This window comes from Orcinus orca, chromosome 16, assembly GCF_937001465.1.
Source record: "Orcinus orca chromosome 16, mOrcOrc1.1, whole genome shotgun sequence".
Taxonomy (NCBI): domain Eukaryota; kingdom Metazoa; phylum Chordata; class Mammalia; order Artiodactyla; family Delphinidae; genus Orcinus; species Orcinus orca.
Genome location: NC_064574.1, coordinates 53,591,080 through 53,612,990, shown reverse-complemented (window position 1 = coordinate 53,612,990; position 21,911 = coordinate 53,591,080). Strand labels below are relative to the sequence as shown.

The window sequence follows — 21,911 nt, the reverse complement described above, 5'->3', positions numbered from 1 at the left end:
TCACTGGGGGCTAGTCCTAGACACTAAGTGTGCGGGGAGTGCCAGGGCAGCTTACCCCAAAATGCTTCTCGTTTGTAGAGACAAGCTAGAAATTCACCTAAAGATAGTTGAAAATATTGCAGATTGCTCCCAGCGATAAACGCCTGGTGACATGGGAGCAATTAGTTTTAAGAATGTCTCCAATCTTCCTCCCTCTCTCTCTCCCTCATGCATGTACACATACACCTTAATGCAGGATACAGAGTTTGGGATTTTGTTCCTATATCTGAGAAGTGAACTGAAAACCTTAAAGGTGGGCAAGGCTCCCTCTCTGCAGGGAGAAGGGGGTCTCTGAGGACGGCTCCTTCCCTCTACTCCAGGTATGGGGTTGAGGGTGGCATGGAAGTAGGTCCTTGCCCCGTCATGTCGAGCTTGCATGGAGGTGGCATCCCCTTGGTTGTGAACTCACCCCTTGGGCAAGGCCCAGCGACTCTGGGTGTCAGCCAGAGACAACCCCAACTGTAAGCAAAGCTGTGAGATGAGAGTAACGCTGAGTCTCTCGCCCCAGACTGTGGAGCTACTTCAGTGAAGTCCCTCCCAGGCAGATAATGCAAGTGAGTGATGTGGGCTAGGGGTGGGTTGATAGAGAGGGGCGGGGACTGGGGTGGCCCCATCCAGGGGCGCAGCTGTGTTGTCTTTACACAGCAATAGTGGCTCTGTTTAGCCAACACTCCTATATGCTTAAGTGAAGCTGTAAATCCTGATTTCTGTGTGAAATGCCCCAATTTTTAAACCTTTTGTTTAGGCAAAAAACAAAAACACTAAAAGCAGGCCGGGGGCTTCCCTGGTGGCGCTAGTGGTTGAGAGTCCGCCTGCCGATGCAGAGGACTCGGGTTCGTGCCCCGGTCCGGGAAGATCCCACATGCCGCGGAACGGCTAGGCCCGTGAGCCATGGCTGCTGAGCCTGCACGTCCAGAGCCTGTGCTCCGCAACGGGAGAGGCCACAACAGTGAGAGGCCCGCGTACCGCAAAAAAAAAAAAAAATTAAAAGCAGGCCAGATCAGACTGCAGGCTGCCAGTGGTGACCTCTGACCTGTTGCCTTTTTGCAGGCCCAGGAAATGAAAGGAGAAATGTCCTCAGACCCCAAGGAGACCCACACCCCTCCCATGCAGGAACTCGGGGAAAGTCTTTCAATATTGGAGCTGGTTCTGGGGGTCAGATTTGCCCCAGGGCAGCTGCAACAAAGTCATAGCCCCCACTCCACAGGGGAGTGCTGATGACACATTGAGAGCCTGGATCCAGCCTTACCTGAAGCAAGTCCTCCTACACTGGCCAGTTACATGCACCCATGATTGGTCACCCTTTTTTGTTTAAGCCACTGGGAGGTGACTTACAACCAAAAAAGTTTCAATTAAACAGATTCCCAGGAGAGAAAGGGACCTCCAGAGAGTATAAAGATAGCCAGAGCCGCTTTATCACTGCCTGGAACTCAGCAGAAAACCTGGGCCTTCCCACCGTCTTCAAGTCAGGGGTGGTCAGGGTTAGGCCTGCCCAGTCATGTGCTGGGAAAATGAACTTCAAGTCCAGGGTAGGTGGCTCCCCCACAGAGTGGGGCCTGTAACTCAAATAACTGCTCACCAGCATATCCTGGGACCCAGGGCATCTCCATGGGTTTAGATGCTATGGCAAACACCCAACATTCCTGCTTCTTATGGGGGGAACCCCAATAGTCTTAGGAGGCCCCTGAGAAGGAGGCCACCCCAGGGAAGCAGAGCCAGAGGTGGCAGGGTGCAGGGGGGCACTGAGCCTGATGACATCCCTGAGCCCCCAGACCTGAACGTGGTTAGCCCACCCCGTGGCTTTTCGTACGCGAAGCCCCATCGGAGATGATTCTGTTCTCACCACTTCAAGAGCCCACAGGGCTCCAGCCAGCCCGACTTTGGCTATGTCCAGATCCAGGGCTGCAGCCCACATGGTCCCAGGCCTCGTGGATACTTGTGGATGTGGGAGGCAAGCAGGCTGCCCCGCAGGGCTCAGTCCTGACTATCTGGAGACCAGGGAGCTGCTGTGGGACTGGCCGGAGGAAGAGGTGGTGGCGCTGAGCTGGGAGAAGCGGCTGGTGCAGGATTCCAGGCTGGACATGGAGCCCCTGGGGAGGAAGCACACGCACGTTGCCTTCTGGTGGTGACACAGCCCTGGGTGCAAATGAGGCCCCAGGGCCCTTTCCACAAGGCTGGTAACCGCCCCAGGCACAGAGGGCAAGTGCAGAGGGAAAAGCAAGTGAAGCTGTGATGAGAAACGAAGCCCAGCCCATTTCCCTGCACCCACTTCCCCGCAAGAAGAGCCCAGCCTTCCACCTACCATTCAGGGGCTCCCCTGACCCGGGGGCCTAGCACGGCGCAGAGGGGACCCCATTATCTCCAGCCTCCCCTCTCCGCCTCCTTTCAGCTCCTCTGACACCTGCCTCCCATCGTGGGACCTTGTGTGTCTACACCTGCTGCCAGAAGCCTTTTTCTCCTGCCCAATTTGCCCAGTCAAATCCCACTCCAGACTACGGAGCAGCAGTGTCCAGGAGACCTTTCTGCTATGACAAATAACAGATGTCCCATATCTGCGCCATCCAACACGGCTGCCATTGGCCGCATGGGGCTGCTGGGCATTCTAGATGTGGCTAGTGTGACCAGGAACCGAACTTTTAATTTTATTTAGTTCTAATCGCTATGTTTAAATTGTTACCTTTGGCTAGGAGCTACCGGGTTGGAGAGTGCAGCCTTAGGGCCCAGCTACTCAAAGTGTGGTCCGGGGACCAGCAGCACCAGCATCTCCTGGAGCTTGTTAGAGCTGCAGACTCTCCGGCCCGCCCCAGAGCTGCACAATCAGAGTCTGCATTTTGACGAGCCCTCCAGGCGATCGTGTGCACACTGCCTAGATCTCAACTCCAATGTCACTTCCCAGACACCTCCCCCACACCCCCGCACCCCTGCCCACCCTGTGCCAGGCCTGGTCCTGGGCTCTGACAGCGCCCTATGTTAAGGCCTCTAGCACCTCCTGGAGTGTGACCTTGAGCAAGGACCCCAGGCTGGAATAACTTCATGGCATCTATCGGTGCTCGGGTGTGGATACGTGGTCTCCTGCTCCATGATGGCAGACCCTATCTGTCTGGCCTCCCCAGGGCCACCGGTTGCCCACTGAGAGCAGCCTTGAACTGGTTCTCTCCTGACACTGTTGAAGGTCAGGGCAGCAAGGTTCCCCCACACTGACCAGACAAGACAGGCTGGCAAGCAGCATCCGGCCCACCCCTCAGCCTCCACCTGCCCTTCCGACGGCAGCAGCCCCCAGATGCAGGTGTCTGTGTGTCTGAGTGCCTCTGGACCTCAGTCTCTCTCTCCCACATTGAGCCCCAATGGCCAAAACAGGCTGCTTCCCAAAGGGAATCACCACCCTCTGACACCCTGTGGGGTCTCCCTTTGGAGTAAAGATGCTGGCCCAGCATTTCTTTTCTTTTTTGGGGGGTGTGCTTACGGCTTGTGGGATCTTAGTTCCCCAACCAAGGATTGAACCCACGTCCTCGGCAGTGAAAGCGTGGAGTCCTAACCACTGGACCGCCAGGGAATCCCCAGGCCCAGCATTTCCTGTGCCAGCTGCATGTGCCCCTAGGATCCCTGGAGCTCTGCCTTGGATATGGGTCCAGACTCAATACCCTCTTGGAGCCTCAAATTTACTCATCGGTAAACAATTTAAAGCATCATTTTTAGAAGGAAACTACACAGATATATCACGAAGCAGGATGCAAAATCACACTTGTTTTTAAAAGATAAAACACAAGGTATGGAAGAAACCACTATTGAGTGCTTACTGTATGCTCAGGTGAAGGGCAGGCTTCCCCCAACCATCTCATCCTCAGGACAACCCCATGACGTAGGGGCTCCTATTTAACAGTTGGAGCTCAGAGAACTAAAGTGACTTGCCTGAGGTCACAGAGCAACCAGGAAGTGCTGGAGGTCTTAACCACTACACATCCCTGTCTCTGTGACAGCAACACTTGGGGAGAGTTGTCTGTGAGGCATTATTCTAGAATGTTCTAGAGCAGTCCAAACCCAGTTTTATGGAATTCTAGGAGTGAGGGGAGGTACACATAGGAGGGCTCAGGCTACCCTTATCCCCCCACCGATCAATCTGGTATGTTAGGCTTCTGTGCATGGCTTCATTTGAAGGCAAGGTTCTGCAGCTGAGGCTGAAGCAGCACAGCGATCTGATCGTTCATGAAAGGGTGCTGAGCCCCGGGCAAGTTTAACAACACCCATGCCAGGGCCCCACCCCTGGAGAAGCTTGAGGGCAAGCAGAGGAGGTGAATCCAGTGTCCCTGGCCCAGAAGGAAGTGGCCTCAGGCATGCTGTGGGCCTGGTCTGGAGGGGAGTCCGGGGCCCCTCGTACCTGAAGTCCTCAGACGCCAGCACCTCGTAGTAGTAGAGGAGTTTGCACCTGGGGCCAGGGCTGTGCAGGGCCATCAGGACATCCTCCACGCCCGGGAGGCTGCAGGCCATGTGGCCAGGGGCACTGTGCATTTGCCACTGGAGCAGGTAGACGCCAGGCCACTGGGTCACGTGGGAGCCCTGAAACACAGCAGCCACACGCCTGAGGCCCTGGTCCACCAGGGAACAGGAGGCCCTTTCTAAACCAGTCCACCAGCAAATCCTTCCTTTTGGGGTGTCCCAAAGCCACCTTTGCTTCCCCTCCGCTGTTACCCCATATCCCTGGCAGCTGAGAGCCTTCTTCTTAATCGAGATGGGGGGTGGGGGTCAAGGCCTAGGGGGTGCGGCTATAGGACAACAGAGGTGTGGTTTGGTTAAACACCTGGATTTTGTTGGGCTCTTGTCCTGCCGTGGGATTTGCAAATTGAGGAGACTTGGAAAGGGAGCTTAAATGTGCTTAGAGTTTGTTGAGGGCAGAGGGACAGCAAGAAAGGAGGGTGTTAGTTTTTTTTGGGTTTTTTTTGTTTTTTGCGGTACGCGGGCCTCTCACTGCTGTGGCCTCTCCCGTTGCAGAGCACAGCCTCCGGACGCGCAGGCCCAGCGGCCATGGCTCACGGGCCCAGCCGCTCCGCGGCATGTGGGATCTTCCCAGACCAGGGCACGAACCTGTGTCCCCTGCAGTGGCAGGCGGACTCTCAACCACTGCACCACCAGGGAAGCCCAGGAGGGTGTTAGTTCTTATAAGAAGAGCAACTTTGAAAAAGGGCTGGGATGTTCGGTGGGACCCTGGGGCGGGGGTGCTGGTGTATGATGTGACAGCTGTCTGCTCAATTCCCTTAGGAGACCTCCAGTAAGATCTGCACTGCTCGCCAGTGCGTGCGTGGGTGCGTGTGTGTTTGAGGCCGGTGATGTTTGACCTGCAAGCACTGGCCTCATGGAGAATGTGGGGGTCAGCAGGGGTGGCTCACGTTCTGGTGACACGTCCGAGTGCTGTTCCCAGACCTACAGTTTCTCTGTTGCCTGGGTTCTGAAAACGTGACTGTGCATAAGGAATCACAGTGAGAGGTGAGGGATACAGACACCAGGCCCCACGCCCAGAGGTTCTGAGCCGGCCCTCCTGCCGTGGGCCCCAGCAACCTGCATCTTTGACAAGAGTCTCAGAATTCTGAGGATGGGGCCCTGCCAGACTCTTTCTCCCCAACTGTCCGGCAGGGTCTCTGAGGCCAGAGACCAGGTCCAGTTTGTCCATTGCTGTATCCCCAGAACCCAGCACACAGTGGACACTCAGTCCTGAGTGATGAATGAATAAATGAACGAAGAAACAGAACCTAGGAACATCCCTGATGGCGCAGTGGTTAAGAATCCACCTGCCAATGCAGGGGACATGGGTTCGATCCCTGGTCCGGGAAGATCCCACATGCCTCAGAGCAACTAAGCCCGTGCGCCACAACTACTGAGCCTGTGCTCTAGAGCCTGCAAGCCACAGCTAATGAAGCCCATGCGCCCTAGAGCCTGCACACTGCAACTACTGAAGCCCATGCACTCTAGGGCCTGTGCTCCGCAGCAAGAGAAGCCACGGCAATGAGAAGCCCGCGCACCGCAACGAAGGAGTAGCCCCCGCTCGCCGCAACTAGAGACAAGCCACGCACAGCAACAAAGACCCAACATGGGCAAAAAAATAAATACATAAATAAAAAAAAAAAAAAAGAAAGAAACAGAACCTGGATGCTCTCCCCTTCCCGGCAGATGAGGGGGGCCTCCACACGGCTGTAATCTGCACCCAGGGCCCAGCCTTTGTCTGTCAGCTGCCTGCCAGCCCTGGCACCAGGCTCCCGGGGGCCCGGCTTGGGAGCCTGCTTGGTGTGGTACAGACTGAACATCACGTCCCCTTGCAGGATGTCAAAGTCCCAGGTGATGACTGACTCCCTCTCCAGAATCTCCACTGCGACCTACGTGGGGACAGGTGACAGGTGAGGTCTGAATGTCCAGCCTGGCGGGAGCCGGGGTGGGGAAGTCGGCTGCAGGGGTGTGGGTGCCCACCCCGGTCTCCATTCCCTCAGCCCCGACCCCAAGTCCAAGAATTGCTCTGGACAAACAGAACCACCTCTGTCTGAAAAATGCCTGGGAGGATCCACTCTGAAGCAGGGTGACCGCAGGGTGACCCACAGCCAGTGACTGGATGATATGAGGGTACAAGAGGCTGGCCCCTGCCATGCTCTCCTCACGGATCAGGCTGGGCTAGACCGTGGCTAAAACTGGCTCTTGGCTTAGCTTCTGCCCCGCCCTCCTTACAGGTTTCTCCTGAGCCCTCATCCTCTACACATCACTGGCACAAGAACCCTCAACTCAGACTCCACTTCGGGGTCGCTGACCTACAACGACACCCAGCCCAGCACGCCCGCCCAGGCTGGGACCCCGGCACCTCATGGGGGGCCCCGCGGAGCACGCTGGCCGACTGGTAGGTCTCTCTCCACTGCTGCAGCTGGTCTTTGTGCTCCTGGTCCTCTTCCGTCAGGTAGAGGGACTTGGGGACCAGCCCTCCTTCAGGGACGTTACACTGGGGGACAAAGACAGCAGAGACAGTCAGGGCCCAGCCAGGCCTGGCTGACCCACAGAAAGGTGCTCTGTGACCCCTGAAACCACACTTATAACATGCATATATATCCTGACAACTGGGGAGACCTGGGTAAGCTTGGCAAAATTCCCAGGAAACGTCGTTTTTTGGTTTTTTGTTTTTTTGGGTTTTTTTTTTTTTGCGGTACACGGGCCTCTCACTGTTGTGGTCTCTCCTGTTGCAGAGCACAGGCTCCGGACGCGCAGGCTCAGCAGCCATGGCTCACGGGCCCAGCCGCTCCGCGGCATGTGGGATCTTCCCGGACCAGGGCACGAACCCATGTACCCTGCATTGGCAGGCGGACTCTCAACCACTGCACCACCAGGGAAGCCCAGGAAACGTCATTCTTTACCCTGAAATCGTGAAAGCTTGCTCTTTGAGATTTCTGTTGGAGAAAGGAAAAGGCCTGCCCTCCCACAGTTATGAGATAGGGTCACCCCTGCCTATCATCTCACCCTCCAGGGCAGGCAATAAAAGTGGTCTGGGGGGAAAAAGGGGGTCTGGGGCCGCCTCCCCTGGAAACAGTTTCCTGATCATCCCCTGCCATGAGGCTGTGGGCTGGGGATAAGTCCCTCTGGGTACACCAGCTTCGGGGTTCAGGCCGCTGGGACACTTGAGTCCCCTCCCCTTGCAGCAGAGTGTGCAAAGCCAGCAGCTAAACTCTAACTGCTGCCTAGCAGCGTCCTGGATGGGAATACAGAGGGGGAAGCCTTTGCCTGGCCTGGTCTCTGAGCTTTCGGGAAACTTCTGTTTCGTTCACTATGTTTGAAAGAACCAAGGTCAGGCCCCTCCTTCAGAGAGGACAAGCTCTGCCCCAAAGAGCCAGCAAGGCCCTCCCCATGTCAGAGCACACACAAAGGGCCTGCCCTCCTCCCACCTCCCATCCGCAGCCCTGCCTCTCCGAGGCCACAGACCCTCCCCGTGTGCCGTAAGCGCAGGGCCGGCTGGGTCCTCACCAGGCACTCTCCCCCGAGGAAGTCGGGGATCACTTCTTTGTCCAGGTAGTCGACAAGGCCTCCGGGACCCTGATAATTGCTGCCACTGTAGATGAGGAACTTCTGCCTGGTGTTCTCATTGATGAAGGGGCTGATCTGAGAGGGGGAGATGGGGCAAGACAGAACGTTGTTTTTTTTTTAATTGAAGTGTAATTCACAGAACATAGTTAACCATTTTAAAGTGAACAATTTGATGGCTTTTAGTTCATTCGCTATGTTGGGCAACCATCACCTCGAATTCCAAGACATTTTCTTCCCCCCAAAAGGAAACCTCAGACCTGTTAGCAGTCGCTCCCCTTTCCTTTCCCCTCAGCCCCTGGAAACCACCAATATGCTTTTTTTTTTTTTTTTTGCCTATTCTGGAGATTTCATAGAAATGGGATGACACAACATGTGGCCTTTTGTGACTGGCTTCTTTCACTGAGCGTCACGTTTTCAAGGTTCAACCACGTTGTAGCGTGAGTCACAACTCCCTTTCACCTAGAGATTGCCATACTGAGTGAAGTCAGTCAGAGGGAAAGACAAATATATCACTTGTATGTGGAATCTAACAATGTGGTACAAATGAACTTATTTACAAAACAGAAACAGAGTCACAGATGTAGAAAACAAACTTATGGTTACCAAGGGGGAAATGGGGGGGGGAGGGATAAATTGGGAGATTGGGATTGACATATACACACTACTAAATATAAAATAGATAACTAATAAGAACGTAGTGTATAGCACAGGGAACTCTACTCAATACTCTGTAACGACCTATATGGGAAAAGAAACTAAAAAAGAGTGGATGTATGTATATGTACAACTGATTCACTTGGCTGTACAGCAGAAACTAACACAACACTGTAAATCAACTATACTCCGATAAAAATTAATTAAAAACATAAAAAAGAAAACAAAAGAACTCCCTTTTCATGGCTGAATAATATTCCATTGTGTGGATGACCATGTTTCATTTATCCCGGATGGAAAGTATTTCAACACCAAGCTCTAAGCTGCACATCAGTCTGGTTTTTCACGGCATCCCAATGCTGGGGTGGTGCCTGACTCAGGAAATAGTTGGGGAAGGAAGGAAGGAAGGAAGAGAGGGAGGGAGGGAGGGGGGAGGGAGGGAGGGAGGGGGGAGGGAGGAAGGGAGGGGGGAGGGAGGAAGGGAGGGGGGAGGGAGGAAGGGAGGGGGGAGGGAGGAAGGCACTTAGCACAGTAGAGCACAAGCCAATTCAGCAAGGAATGCCACAGGCAAAAGATCATTTGGGGGACTTCCCTGGTGGTCCAGTGGGTAAGACTCCATGTTCCCAATGCAGGGGGCCTGGGCTCAATCCCTGGTCGGGGAACTAGATTCCACATGCATGCTGCAACTGAGAAGTCTGCATGCCACAACTAAACATGCTGCAACAAAGACCCCGTGTGCTGCAGCTGAGACCCGGTGCAGCCTAAATAAATAAATATTTTTTAAAAATCATTTGGGAACTAGAAATCCCACCTGTGTGGGTCACACTCCTTCAGCCCCCATCCCGGGAGGTGGTCCCGTGGGCCTCAGCAACCTGGCTCTGTGCACTGGCTTTCATCTGGTGTGGCCAGTGGGGGAAGGGGGGCGGGGGCAGCAGATGGGAGGTGGGTGCGTCTTCCCTGCTCCCTCCCTGCTCCAGTGCCCCTGGCAGCTGCCACCCTCACCTGCCGAAGCTCTCTCAGGGCTCCAGTAACAAGGACATTCCCTCCTCGTGTCCCTCCAGCCCCGGGGTCGTCAGGGCTAACGGCAGTGGCCAGCCCCTGGGGCCTCCCCATCCTGCCCACACCCCTGAGGAGTTATGCTGTGTCACACCCCCACTGGAGTCACCTGGGTGAATCTGCTTCTGTCCAGGACCCTGACCGACTGGCTCCCACCCCCACCCGACGTGCATCTTCTTAGGAAATCTCCAAACAGCAAAGAAACTTAATTTTCACAAAGATCAGGATATTTCAAGATAAAATGCTACAGTAGGAGATCCTGCCTGTCCCTCCCACAGCTCCTGTTCCCCAGCCCATCCCCAACAGAGCTGTAAAGTAGCCCCAGAAGCTAGGGAACTTTCTGCCCCAGAGGTCTGCTCATGTCCTCCTCCAACAGTCCTGCCATGGCTCCCTACTGCCCCAGGACAAGGTCCCATCTTCGCCACAGCCTGGACTCTGCAGGCACTGGGCCCTGAGCATCTTCCCAGCCTCCTCTGGCCACTGATTTTTCAGTCCCTCGGAAGCACCCAGCCGGGCCCTGCCTCCAGGCCTTTGTACGCGCTGTGCAGGTTACCCACCACACCCTTCCTCCCGCCCTTCTCCCACTTGACTCCCACTCCTTCCTCATGTCTCAACCCATGTCACCTTCTCAGTGGAAGCGTCTTCAGCTCCCCAACCTAAATTATACACCCCCTCGCCCCCTGACTTAGTCTCCCCAAGAACCCTGAACGTCCCCAAGCCCATGTCACAGGGCATCATGAAGCAGTTACTCACGTGGGGCTATTGGATTTCTCTCCCCCCCCACACCCCGTGACGCAAGGGTACACACTCTGCATCCCCAGGGCCTGGAGAGGTGCCTGGCACACAGCAGGCACTTAGTAAAACACTGAATCCATTTAACTTTCAACTCACAAATCTACCCTGATTGAACCTCTAGGGAGAGCAGAGATTCTCAGGCTTTCCCAGGCACCGAATCCCGAGGGCATTCGGTAAGATGTTGACCCCGAGTCTGTAGGATGGAGAGGGACCTGACATTGCTCTGGCCTGCAGACCACACTTCGGGAGCAAGGCCTCAGGGCAGTGGTTTTCAACTGCAAGTGATAATCCGGTAGTGGTTGTGATATCAACTTAGCTCTGTGACTAGCCTATTTTGAGTGGAGCGGACTAGAAAAGAATAGCAAAGAGCATGTTGTAAGTAGTTACGATAACCACCACTTGAGAATCTGTTGTTTCGGGGGTGTGTGTGTGTGTGTGTGTGTGTGTGTGTAGGCACAAGCCACACGAGGAGACCAGGTGGCAACATAAAGTGGGTTGTGGGCAAAAAGTTTTAAAATCCCAATAGCACAGGATCCCAACGCTCTTCGGAATCAGCTCACAGGAGTCCCAGGAACGTTGTACAATTCTAAGTGTGGCTCTCCCGTCCACGAAGCAGGACAGTGGACATGTAAAATGTGGTCCACCCATACAATGGAATATTATCCAGACATAAAAAGGAATGAAGAAATGATTCTTGCTACAACATGGATGAACCTGAAATCATTATGCTAAGTGAGAGAAATCAGACACAAAAAGCCTCACATTGTATGATTCCACTCACATGAAATAGCTAGGACAGGCAAATCCACAGAGACAGAAAGTAGATGAGTGGTTGCAGGGGGCTGGGGGGAGGAATGGGGAGGAACTGCTAATGGGGACGGGGCTTCCTTTTTGGGGTGATGAAAATGTTCTAGAACTAGCTGGTGGTGATGGTTGCACAACTCTGTGAGTATATTAAAAACCACTGAATTCTATACTTCAAAAGGGTGAACTTTTTGTTTGTTTTTGGGTTTTTTTTGGCTGTGCCACGCGGCTTACAGAATCTCAGTTACCCGACCAGGGACTGAACCCGGGCCATGGCAGTGAAAGCCCGGAATCCTAACCACTAGTCCACCAGGGAACTCCCAAAAGGGTGAACTTTATGGGAAATGAAGTATATCTCAATAAAGCTGGTAATTAGAGGAAACAATGCAGGATAATCGGGCGGAGCAGCTCACAGAGGGCCCCTCCCATCTCAGGCTCCTGCTCTTTCTTACCAGCGTCCAGAGCACAGGGAAGATGCGGGGGGCTCGCACGATGAGCAGCCGGCCCAGGGTCTCAGGATAATTGTCCTCCACCACCTCGATCATGCGCAGCAAGGCCTTTATCCCTGGCCGCCACAGGTGCCGCAGGCTGAGACCCTCCAGGTCCACCAGGCAGGTCCAGGAGCTGCGGCAAAGATGCCCCCTCACTCTACCTCGCTCGGCCACCTCCCAGGGCCCCCAACACCATCCTCAGGGACCTGGGAGCCCACAGACAGGGATGGAGGGAGAGGCTCAGTAAGGCAGCGCTGGGAGCAGAAGGAGCAGGGACCACAGGCACTCTTGTGGACCCTGCCACCGTGGGGAGGCCACGTAGCATGGAGGTTCTGAGTGTGCACACCGAGGCTGAGCACCCAAATTCAAGTGCCTGAGAGCTGTGTGACACAGGCACTTCCTCATCAGGACAGCGGCAATCACAGTAACAGTCCCCAGCTCATCCATTGTTAGGATTAAATGAGATGGTCTATGTAAAGCTGACAGGCACATAGCACATGCTCATTAAAAGCCAGTTTTTACTACTAATTGCTGAAAAGATGCTGACTGCTAAATAGAGCACACACTCCAGAGCCAGATGGCCTGGGTTCAAATCCCAGCTCTGGCATGTGCTGTGTGGCTTTGGCTAAGTGACTTAACCTCTTTGTGCCTCCATTTCATTAGAACCAATTCATTAGGAAAATGACTGTTTGGCTGCAGCAGGTGGTCCCCGGGAGCCTGTCCATCCAGCTTCATTCCCTTCACCTTGCCCACCCACTCCTAGGAGTGCCTTCATGACACCCTGTCATCTGAGCCATCTGGGGGGCATTCCGCTTCTGGCCAGGATGATGATTGATCGATTCCCCACTCTAACCCCAATGGATGCCCCTTTAGGAAAGCTCTAAATAGCAAAGGAGCTTAATTTGCACAAAGATCAGGATATTTCAGGATAAAAACTTCAGTAGCAGGTCCTGCCTGTCCCTCCCTTATAGGCTGTGATAGGGTGACATGACTCAAGGAGCTTGGAAGAGTCCCTGCTACACAGGAAGTGCTATGTGGTGTTTGCATCACCTCTTAAAGTCATGGCTTACAGGATCTTAGTTCCCTGACCAGGGATTGAACCCAGGCCCCAGCAGTGAAAGCACCGAGTGCTAACCACTAGACTTCCAGGGAATTCCCATTAAGTCATTGGTTTTGATAAGCCATATAAAGAAACCCTAGGAAGGGTTTACAGAAGAGGAAGCCACAGCTCAGAAAGGTTAAGTGCCTTTGGGGGCAATGCCACTGTAAGGACTGGTGTGGGAAACTCCGCTCAGGAATAGGAGTTTGGGGCAGCCCAAGGAGGCGGTGGGTCACTGGATGTGCCATGACACCTGCGAGGTCCGTCTGCCTGGGACACTGGCAGGGTGGCTCTTGGGGTGGGAGCGCTGGTCTCGAAAAGCCAAGTCCAGGAGGCTGCATGGCACAGGGAGAAAGTCCGCGAGCCCGAGCCAGATAGGACCGGGTTCAAACTCCAGCTCTGCCCCTTCCCAGCTCAGCAGCCTTGGAAGACCTCAGCACTCTGAGCCTCAGTTTCCCCTCCATAAAGAACAGGGATGCTGAGGAGTCCCTGCCTCGTAGGGTAACTGTAAGAATTGGGTGAGGACATTTCCGTAAAGCATCTAGCAGGCTGCCTGGCACGGCATCCATGCCCAGTGAACTTTGGCTGTTTTTACTGTTTGGGGGAGTTTGCCTGGGTTCTTGCCTGATGGGACGGCCAAACTGTTTTGTGTTCCCTTCACACCGCTTCTGTCCTTCCTCATTGACGCAAAGAACCTGGAAAGCAGAGAAGGTGCTGGCGAATGTTCACCTGGCTGCTCCAGCCGCAGGAAACCCCGGGGGCTCCCAGGAGCGGGGACCCCAACTCACATGCTGCAGCAGCACCTCCTCCCCCACGGCCTTCATCAAGCCCTTGGTGTCCATGTGGCCCAGACGCAAGATGTACAGGGGGCGGCCATCTTTGGGGCGGGGCCGAGCAAGTGGAGGACAAAAGGGAAACAGAATTACATACGTTTACAAATATATTATATATGTACAATCAATTCTTGTTATTTGCGGTAGTTAATTTCTATAAAGTCACCTCGAACACTGAATCAAGGAACTCAGAACCACTGCTTCTAATTGGGGAATAGGAGGTTAAGTTTCTGCCAGCCTCTGGTCATGACATTTTTGTCAGTCGATCGATCAGTATGTAACTTTGTTCTGCGTGTGTTTCTATTTGAGGACACCTTGTTTAATTTACACTGTTGATTCATTAACGTTGAACGCATGGCCAACAGCACTGTAACTCGTGCCTGAATGGAGTTTATCTCACATGAATTTTCTCCAGAAGGTGCATCACAGCCTTCTTGCACTTAGGAACACAGTGCTTCTGCACGATGCGAAATCAACACAAAAAAGCACAAAATGCAAGAAAAAAGAAATGGCACTAGATAGGCTGCAGAAAGGATACTCATTTACAGTAGGAGCTGAAACAAGGAGGCAGAAGGACACTTGTTCAACCTCAGCTGGGGATGGATGTGCACGTCGGGTGACTCAGATTTTTCGTCACTCTGTCCGTGAAGGACAGTGAAAGCTCCCTGAGTATTGATTTGGGAGTTACAAATAAATTTTAGTGAGTAGGCAAATTCACAAATACAGAATCCATGAATAACACAGACCGACTGTATACTGAAAGCAAGCATGTCAACCGGTTCTTCAGGAGACTCAAGCACTTGCCCTAATCAATACATATGAATTTTTAACTAAAGGACATTGCAAAGCATAACAGGCGCTGGCGTCAATGGCAGATTAATAAAAAATCCAGAGATGATATTTGTAGTGGGTTGAACAGTGTCCTCCCCAAAGTTCATGTCCATCCAGAACCTCAGAATGTGACCTTATTTGGAAATAGGGTCTTTGCTGATGTGACTACTTAAGGATCTCAAGACGAAATCATGCTGGATCAGTGTGGGCCCTAAATCCAGTGACCCGGGGTCTTTAAAAGATGAGGAGAGGACACAGAGAGGTACCGAGAGGGGAGGCTGTGTGAAGACAGACGCAGAGATTGGGGTGACGTGGCCACAAGCCAAGGAACGCCTGAGGCCACCAGAAGCTGGAAGAGGCAGGAAGGATCTCCCCCAGAGCCTTCGGAGGGAGCACCGTCTTGCTGACACTTTGATTTTGGACTTCTAGCCTCCAGAACAATGAGAGGATAAACTGCTATTGCTTTAAGCCACCCAGTTTGTGGTAATCTGCTAAGGCAGTCCCAGGACACTAATGCAGTCAGTATTCATGCAGCCAAAAAGTAATGGTGGGCTGACCCAGCCCCTGGGAGAAACATCTTGTCTCCAGCCCAAACGTCTATTCCAGCTCTGCCTTTGCGGCTGGGTTATCACCTCAAAGGCATCTCCAGATGCCCAGAAGAGCCAAAATGAAAAATAATAAGACGCTAAGATGAAAAGGGGCATTCAACGTGCATTTGACAGTGACCCAAGTGTACACTCCATGTTATGTAGGTAAAGAGACGCACCTATGTCCTGGTAGTGCCAGCCCCCTGCGTAGAACTCCTCCAGGAGGGCAGGGGGTCGCCAGGTCTGAAGGAGGAGGTCCACCTGGTGCTGCTTTCGCCAGCTCAAGGACTGGCACAGCATCTCACGGGCCCTGTCCAGGTGGAAGTCTCGAGCCCGCAGGAACCTAAGGATGTGCTCGTCTTTGGGGATCTGAGAAGAGAAGGAGGAGAAAGCCTTTAGCGTGGAATTCCCTAAGCCCGGCGGTGAAACTGGAAAATGAGTCTCCTGTCTTATCTGACAAACACTTAGCTGGGAAAAGGACGTTAAACTCAACCACGACGCAGCCAAGGGTGGACTGCAGTGAATGTCTGAGTTTGGGCTTCCTAACTTCCCCTCCTGTGCTGGCGGTGACATCTCTTTTCTCTTGGGGAACTGCTTTTCCTGCCCCCTTCCCAACACCAACGGTGGTTTTAGTTAGCGTTGCCAATCACAGGACCCCACTCCCACGGCCTCCGGTGGACAAAATCCATGCCAGGCCAATCAGAGCATTTAGACAATTTTAAATCTGAAGAAAGGGGCATGAATCCCTTTCTCTACCGAGGCAAAGGGGAGACTCAAAGCTGTAAGCAGGGCTTCCCTGGTGGCGCAGTGGTTGAGAGTCCGCCTGCCGACGCAGGGGACACGGGTTCGTGCCCCAGTCCGGGAGGATCCCACATGCCGCAGAGCGGCTGGGCCCGTGAGCCATGGCTGCTGAGCCTGCGCATCCGGAGCCTGTGCTCCGCAACGGGAGAGGCCACAACAGTAAGAGGCCTGCGTACCGCGCAAAAAAAAAAAAAAAAAAAAACAGCTGTAAGCAGCCACAGATCCAAGCTCAACAAGGAAGCATGTCTGAGGGGATGAAGCAGACATAAACGGATACAAGAACCAAGCGGTCTCGACAGCATTTAAGTCCTGGTTTCATGGGACTTCCCTGGTGGTCAAGTGGCTAAGACTCCACACTCCCAATGCAGGGGGCCTGGGTTCGATCCCTAGTCAGGGAAATAGATCCCACATACCAAGGATCCCGCGTGCCACAACTAACAAGATCCTGCATGCTGCAGCCAAATACATAAACAAATATTTAAAAAAAAAAGTCCTGGTTCGGGACATCCCTGAGATAGGCTGCGTGGCCAGCTGAATGGGGTCCCACCAAGATCATGTCCACCCAGAACCTCGGAGTGTGACTTTATTTGGAGATAGGCTCTTTGTAGAAGTAATTAGTTAAGATGAGGTCATACTCTATTAGGGGGTGCCCTACTCCAATGTCTGCTGTCCTTAATATAAGAGGGAAATTTGGATACAGACACAGAATGTAAAGAGGGGAGAAGGCCACGTGAAGACAAAGGCAGAGACTGGAAGTGACGTATCTACACACCAAGGACTGCTGGCAGCCATCAGAAGCCAGGAGAGAGGAATGGAACGGATTCCCCCAACCCACCCAGCCTCCAGAAGGAACCAACCCTGTTGACACGTTGATTTCAGACATCTGGCCTTCAGAACTGTGAGAATAACTTTCTGTTGCTTTGAGACACACAGTCTGTGGTATTTTGTTTCGGCAGCCCCAGAAAACTAACACACCCCACTTAACGGTTTGTTATATGAGCCAATTAAACCCCTACCCCCGCTTTTTTTGTCTGGTTGATTCAAGCTGCATTCCTAACACATATAACCCAGACTCTAACTAACATGCAGAGGTGACAAGCTAAAGCCCACCGCTCTCCTTCCTTCCCTCAGGCAAGTATCAACAGTCAAGGGAAAGCCAGCCCCCATAAAAAGTGCACTTTCCTGAGTGCTGTGCTGAGCCAGACACGGAGTGGATTGTCCCTTGTAATTCACTCTGGGGGCAGGGGGTGTGCTCACATTGTACCCATTTTACAGATGAGGAAACAGGCAAACAGGTTACAACCCAGCCCAACACTAAAGTAACTCCCTTGTCTGCCCCCCGGTGGGGGGAGGGGAGGAAGGGCAAGCAACTCACGACTAGGCTGGAAGCTCTTATTCAACAGAGCTGAATGTCAGGCCCGTGATTGAGACCTACAGGCATGGTGGACACTCATGAGTGGGGCTTAGAGTCTAAAGGCAAAGCCCATGTGCAGTCAAAAATCAACCCTCGCAAATCATTAAATCTCTTAGAAAAGAATAGTATGTATGGTTTTGTGAACACAGTGACTGTGTGGTGACTGTGCTATGACTGTGCTCCCCAGGGGACATTGGCGATGTCTAGAGCCACTTTTGGTTGTCACAGCTGGGGAAGAAGAGCTCCTGACCTCTCATGGGTGGGGTCCAAGGACACTGCCCAATGCCCTGTGGTGCACAGGACGGCCCCCCATAAAGAACTGTCCGTCCTCAAATGTCAACTATGCCAAGGATGGGAAACCATGCTATCAGTGCTACGTACAGAATGCATGAGACAAGATATAACAAAAGAAGGCCAAATAGAAGTGTCCAGCATTGCTAATTACACAGACTTACTTACCTGGCCCTTCCTCCCCCCATGCCTGAGGCTGAGTCGCTACAGCCCCAGCCCTGACCCACCTTGCCTTTGTGGGTCTCCTGCAACCAATGCCGCAGCTGGATCAGGCAGCTCTCCTGCATGGGTGTGAGATGGCCCAGGCACCTCTCAATGTAGTCCGCATCCAGCTTGTCCCCTGGAGGAGAAAAGGGGGTTCAGGACAGCAGGAGATGCTGCGTGGTCTACCCTTTCTGAAACCCTTGCCTTACTGGCTACCTTGAATCCTAAACGTAGTTCCAAGCGCACGGTGACCCTTTCACCAATTAGCCACTGGTCTTCAGATCTTCTAGTGTTCCCAACCCATTTCCAAGGTGATTCTAAAAACTCATGCTGGGGCAAGCCTGGATCTCACTGTGCTGAGTGATGTGTCCCTTTGACCCTCAGAAATCAAGATAATTCCTACCCTCTGGGAATGTAAGTTGATATAGCCACTATGGAAAACAGTATGGAGGTTCCTCAGAAAACTAAAAATAGAGTTACCATATGATCCAGCAATCCCACTCCTGGGCATATACCCAGACAAAACTGTAATTCAAAAAGATACATGCACCCCTATGTTCACAGCAGCACTATTCACCATAGCCAAGACATGGAAACAACCTAAATGTCCATCAATAGATGGTTGGATAAAGAAGATGTGGTATATATATACAATGGAATATTACTCAGCCGTAAAAAAGAACAAAATAATGCCATTTGCAGTAGCATGGATGCAACTAGAGATTATCTTACTAAGTGAAGTGAGTCAGAAAGAGAAAGAAAAATACCATACAATATCACTTATATGTGGAATCTAAAATATGACCCAAATGGATCTATCTACAAAACAGAAACAGACTCACAGACATAGAGAAAAGACTTGTGGTTGCCAGGGGGAGGGGGAAAGGGAGAGGGATAGACTGGGAATTTGGGGTTGGTAGATGCAAACTATTACATTTAGAATGGATAAACAACAAGATCCTACTGTACAGCACAGGGAAATATATCCAGCCTCCTAGGATAAACCATAATGGAAAAGAATATTAAAAAAAGAATACATATGTGTATAACTGAAGCCAGGGAGCCAGGATCCCTCAGCAGCTTGGCAGTGTGATGATTGCAGTGTGACTCTTTCCTACTCCTGTGCTGTATTGAAATGATGGGGACTGGGCTGTGTTGCAAATAAATCATTTTTTGTTGTTAAAAAAAATCATTGTAAATCAACTATACTCCAATTAACAAAAAAATTCCCACCCTCTGGAGCTGCCCCACCCTCTGAAGATTATTGACAACATGAGCTCATGTCTACTGACATGCATCATCTGAGCCAGCTCCCAACAGCCCTGGGAGGCGGGTGTCACTATCGTTCCCACTTTAGAGAAGACAAAACTGAGGCCAAGAGAGGTTCCATAACTCAAACAGGTAAATGCCTGTGGTGTGCCCAGCATAAAGGAGGCAGCAGATAAGTACCAGTCCTTTTTGCCTTCCCACCTCCCAGCCCCATTGTGGGGTTCGAGGTTTTGGGTAGACAAAGCCCTGACCCCAAAATACAGCCTGGGAGCTGCATGGATCATGCCCACTGTTCAATCCTGTCTCGCACAATTGGGCTGTTTGAGGTCAGCATGTGCCGGCATTTAGAGGCGGGACTCGGAGCTGAGGTCTTGTTGCCCACTCTGAACTGCTGTGGTGGCGGATGCTGGCATGGTGAGGCATCTCAGCATCTTAGCATCTCAGCCCTGGGTGCAGATGGTCCACAAAGAGCAGCCTTCATGGGCATAGACTGTTCTTTGTGTGCAGAGGGCACAATAAGAAAACAAACAGAATGTCTACACATCCAGCAGCAGGACCCAGCGTTTCCCTCCAAAACAGAAAAAGTCCAGGGCTGGTGGTCATGGCAACTGCACCAGTAGCCACCTGGGTAAACAGAGTCAGGAGGAATGCTGTGGAGGGACCACCCAGCCCCTGCAACACCTCAGAGTGGTCAGAAGCAGAGATGCTGAAGACAGGGAGGGGGCAAGGAGGGGATGAGGGAGGAAACACGAGGGAGGCAGTAGACGCCAGCTTCCTTCCGGCCTCCAGGCAGATGTGAGGCCCCTTTCTCCTTCTGAGCACAAAGGCTCAGTGACACAGAGCAGGGTGGAAGGGGCATGATCCTGCCTCCCTCCAGCCATCCTGAGTACTGGCTCTGCTGGTGGACAGCACAGACAGAAAGGGAAGGGAAGGCCTAGTGCAAAATGGGGAGGGCACAGGGCACGACACACAGAGTGTGCGCACAGAAAAGGGCAGAAGTGCAGTAAAAAAAAAAAAAAAATTTAATATTTTAAAAGCACATGCACAACAGCAGCCATCTAGTGCACACAGTTGGTGAAGAATAAATATTTGTTGAACAAATGAATTTTGTTCTCCCTAAACACAGCCCCAGATGTATTTTTGTGGCATATCTCTGTGTCAGGCAAGCGCTTACACTTCAGTGGCCCCAAAGAGAAAACAGTCATTGTGGGCATTAGTGCACATGGTTAAAACTGGATTCATGGGGCATGTGCAGTTGTGTGTCCTAGGTTTTTTCCTTTAACACTATATTGTGAACATTTTCCACGTCGATGAGAGTCTGAAATATGACAAAGGGCTAATTGCCTTAATATGCAAAGAGCTCTTACAAGGCAATAAGAAATTGATGGAAAAACAGGAGAATGGACATAGGACAAGAACAGGAATTCACAGAAAAAAGAAAGAAAGAAAGGAAAGAAAAAACCAAACATGAAAAAATAAAACGACCTCACTCATAAAGAAATAAATGGCCACTAATCTACCATTGGTCACTCTTTGCCCTTTAGAAGTTTAAAACATTTACTAATAGTCTCGAGGTAGCTGGGGTAAAGTCCGGAATAGATGCAGCTACACATTTTTGGTGGGAACATTAATTACTATACCTCTTTGCAGGCCTAATTGATAAATCTACCAAAATTTTAGTTGCATATAACATTTGACTCAGCAAATCAACTCAAAATTATATGCTCTATATATATGCTCATGAAAATATTTTTTAAAACCTTAAGTAAAAGAGGTACCACATTATTTGCATTTTTAAAAAGAATGGAAACAATCTACATGTCCATCAATAGGAGACTAGCTAAAAAAAACCTAAAATAATAAATAATCAATCTTTATTAATAAATAAATAATGGTGCAACCACACCACAAAATACTGCAAAGTGCCAATACACATGCACTGATACAAAAAGCTGTTCAAGCAACATTAGTAAGTGAAAAAAAAGCAAAATATTGAATGGAATGTATATATGCTCTCATTTGTTCAGTGTAGGTTACACATGTGTGTATGAGTGTATACACGTGTGTGTGCGTATTATGTACGTATATATGCCTAGATAATTTCAGGAAAAACTGTAGTTGCCTCCAGTGAGAGGAAAGGAGTCTTACTTCCTACTTCACATCTTCTGAGCAGTTTCAATTTTCTTCTACCACGATCATGCATTACTCATTTAATATAGAATATTAATAAAACAGAGGAAATGGCAGCCCTGAGGTACCAGATCAGTCAATTCCTGATCTAGAAATAAGTCAGTTCTGCCTCTTGGGCTGGAGCACAGAGAAGGCAAAGCAGCCAGGAGAGGGAGGAAGCTGAGTCCCAACACCAAGGGGACCCTTGGTAATTCTCCCCACCCCCACCTCCTCCCCCCAAGAGTGAGCAAACACGCTGCAGACCCCAGAACAGAACTGGCTGGCTGGCTGAGACCTACCATCAGTACTGACCATCTCGGGAGCAGGGCCCTGGGCGCTACCAGGCCCGCAGACCTCCAGGGAGCCAGGATCCCTCAGCCCAGCCCGGGAGTGGGTGTCCTCCTCTGGGACTGGGGCAGTTGTCCACCGGGGAATGTGAGAGGTGCCCTGGGAGATGAGCTCGTTCAGGTAATGCTCGATCACCTCCTTCCCCTGGAGGTCAGAGAGACACATCAGTACCTCGGCGTTCAG

General features: G+C 51.8%; 1 protein-coding gene across 4 annotated transcripts in view; it reads right to left on the bottom strand.

The window, feature by feature from the left end:
• SEC14L5 (SEC14 like lipid binding 5) overlaps positions 1-21,911 on the bottom strand; it is a 42,814-nt gene that overhangs the window by 1,522 nt on the left and 19,381 nt on the right. For 2 of the 4 annotated variants that reach the window (XM_049699908.1, XM_049699907.1), the window contains exons 6-16: positions 21,680-21,872; positions 17,966-18,078; positions 15,412-15,601; positions 13,770-13,858; positions 13,606-13,676; positions 11,844-12,015; positions 8,023-8,157; positions 6,875-7,009; positions 6,174-6,401; positions 4,415-4,593; positions 1-2,129 (exon numbers count right to left, since the gene is read on the bottom strand). The exon at positions 1-2,129 is cut by the window's left edge and continues 1,522 nt beyond it. In XM_049699908.1, the coding sequence (XP_049555865.1) occupies positions 2,024-2,129; positions 4,415-4,593; positions 6,174-6,401; positions 6,875-7,009; positions 8,023-8,157; positions 11,844-12,015; positions 13,606-13,676; positions 13,770-13,858; positions 15,412-15,601; positions 17,966-18,078; positions 21,680-21,872 (1,611 nt within the window). In that variant the 3' untranslated portion in view covers positions 1-2,023. The remainder of the gene's footprint in view (positions 2,130-4,414; positions 4,594-6,173; positions 6,402-6,874; positions 7,010-8,022; positions 8,158-11,843; positions 12,016-13,605; positions 13,677-13,769; positions 13,859-15,411; positions 15,602-17,965; positions 18,079-21,679; positions 21,873-21,911) is intronic. The other 2 variants (XR_007472345.1, XM_049699909.1) reach the window with 2 other exon arrangements.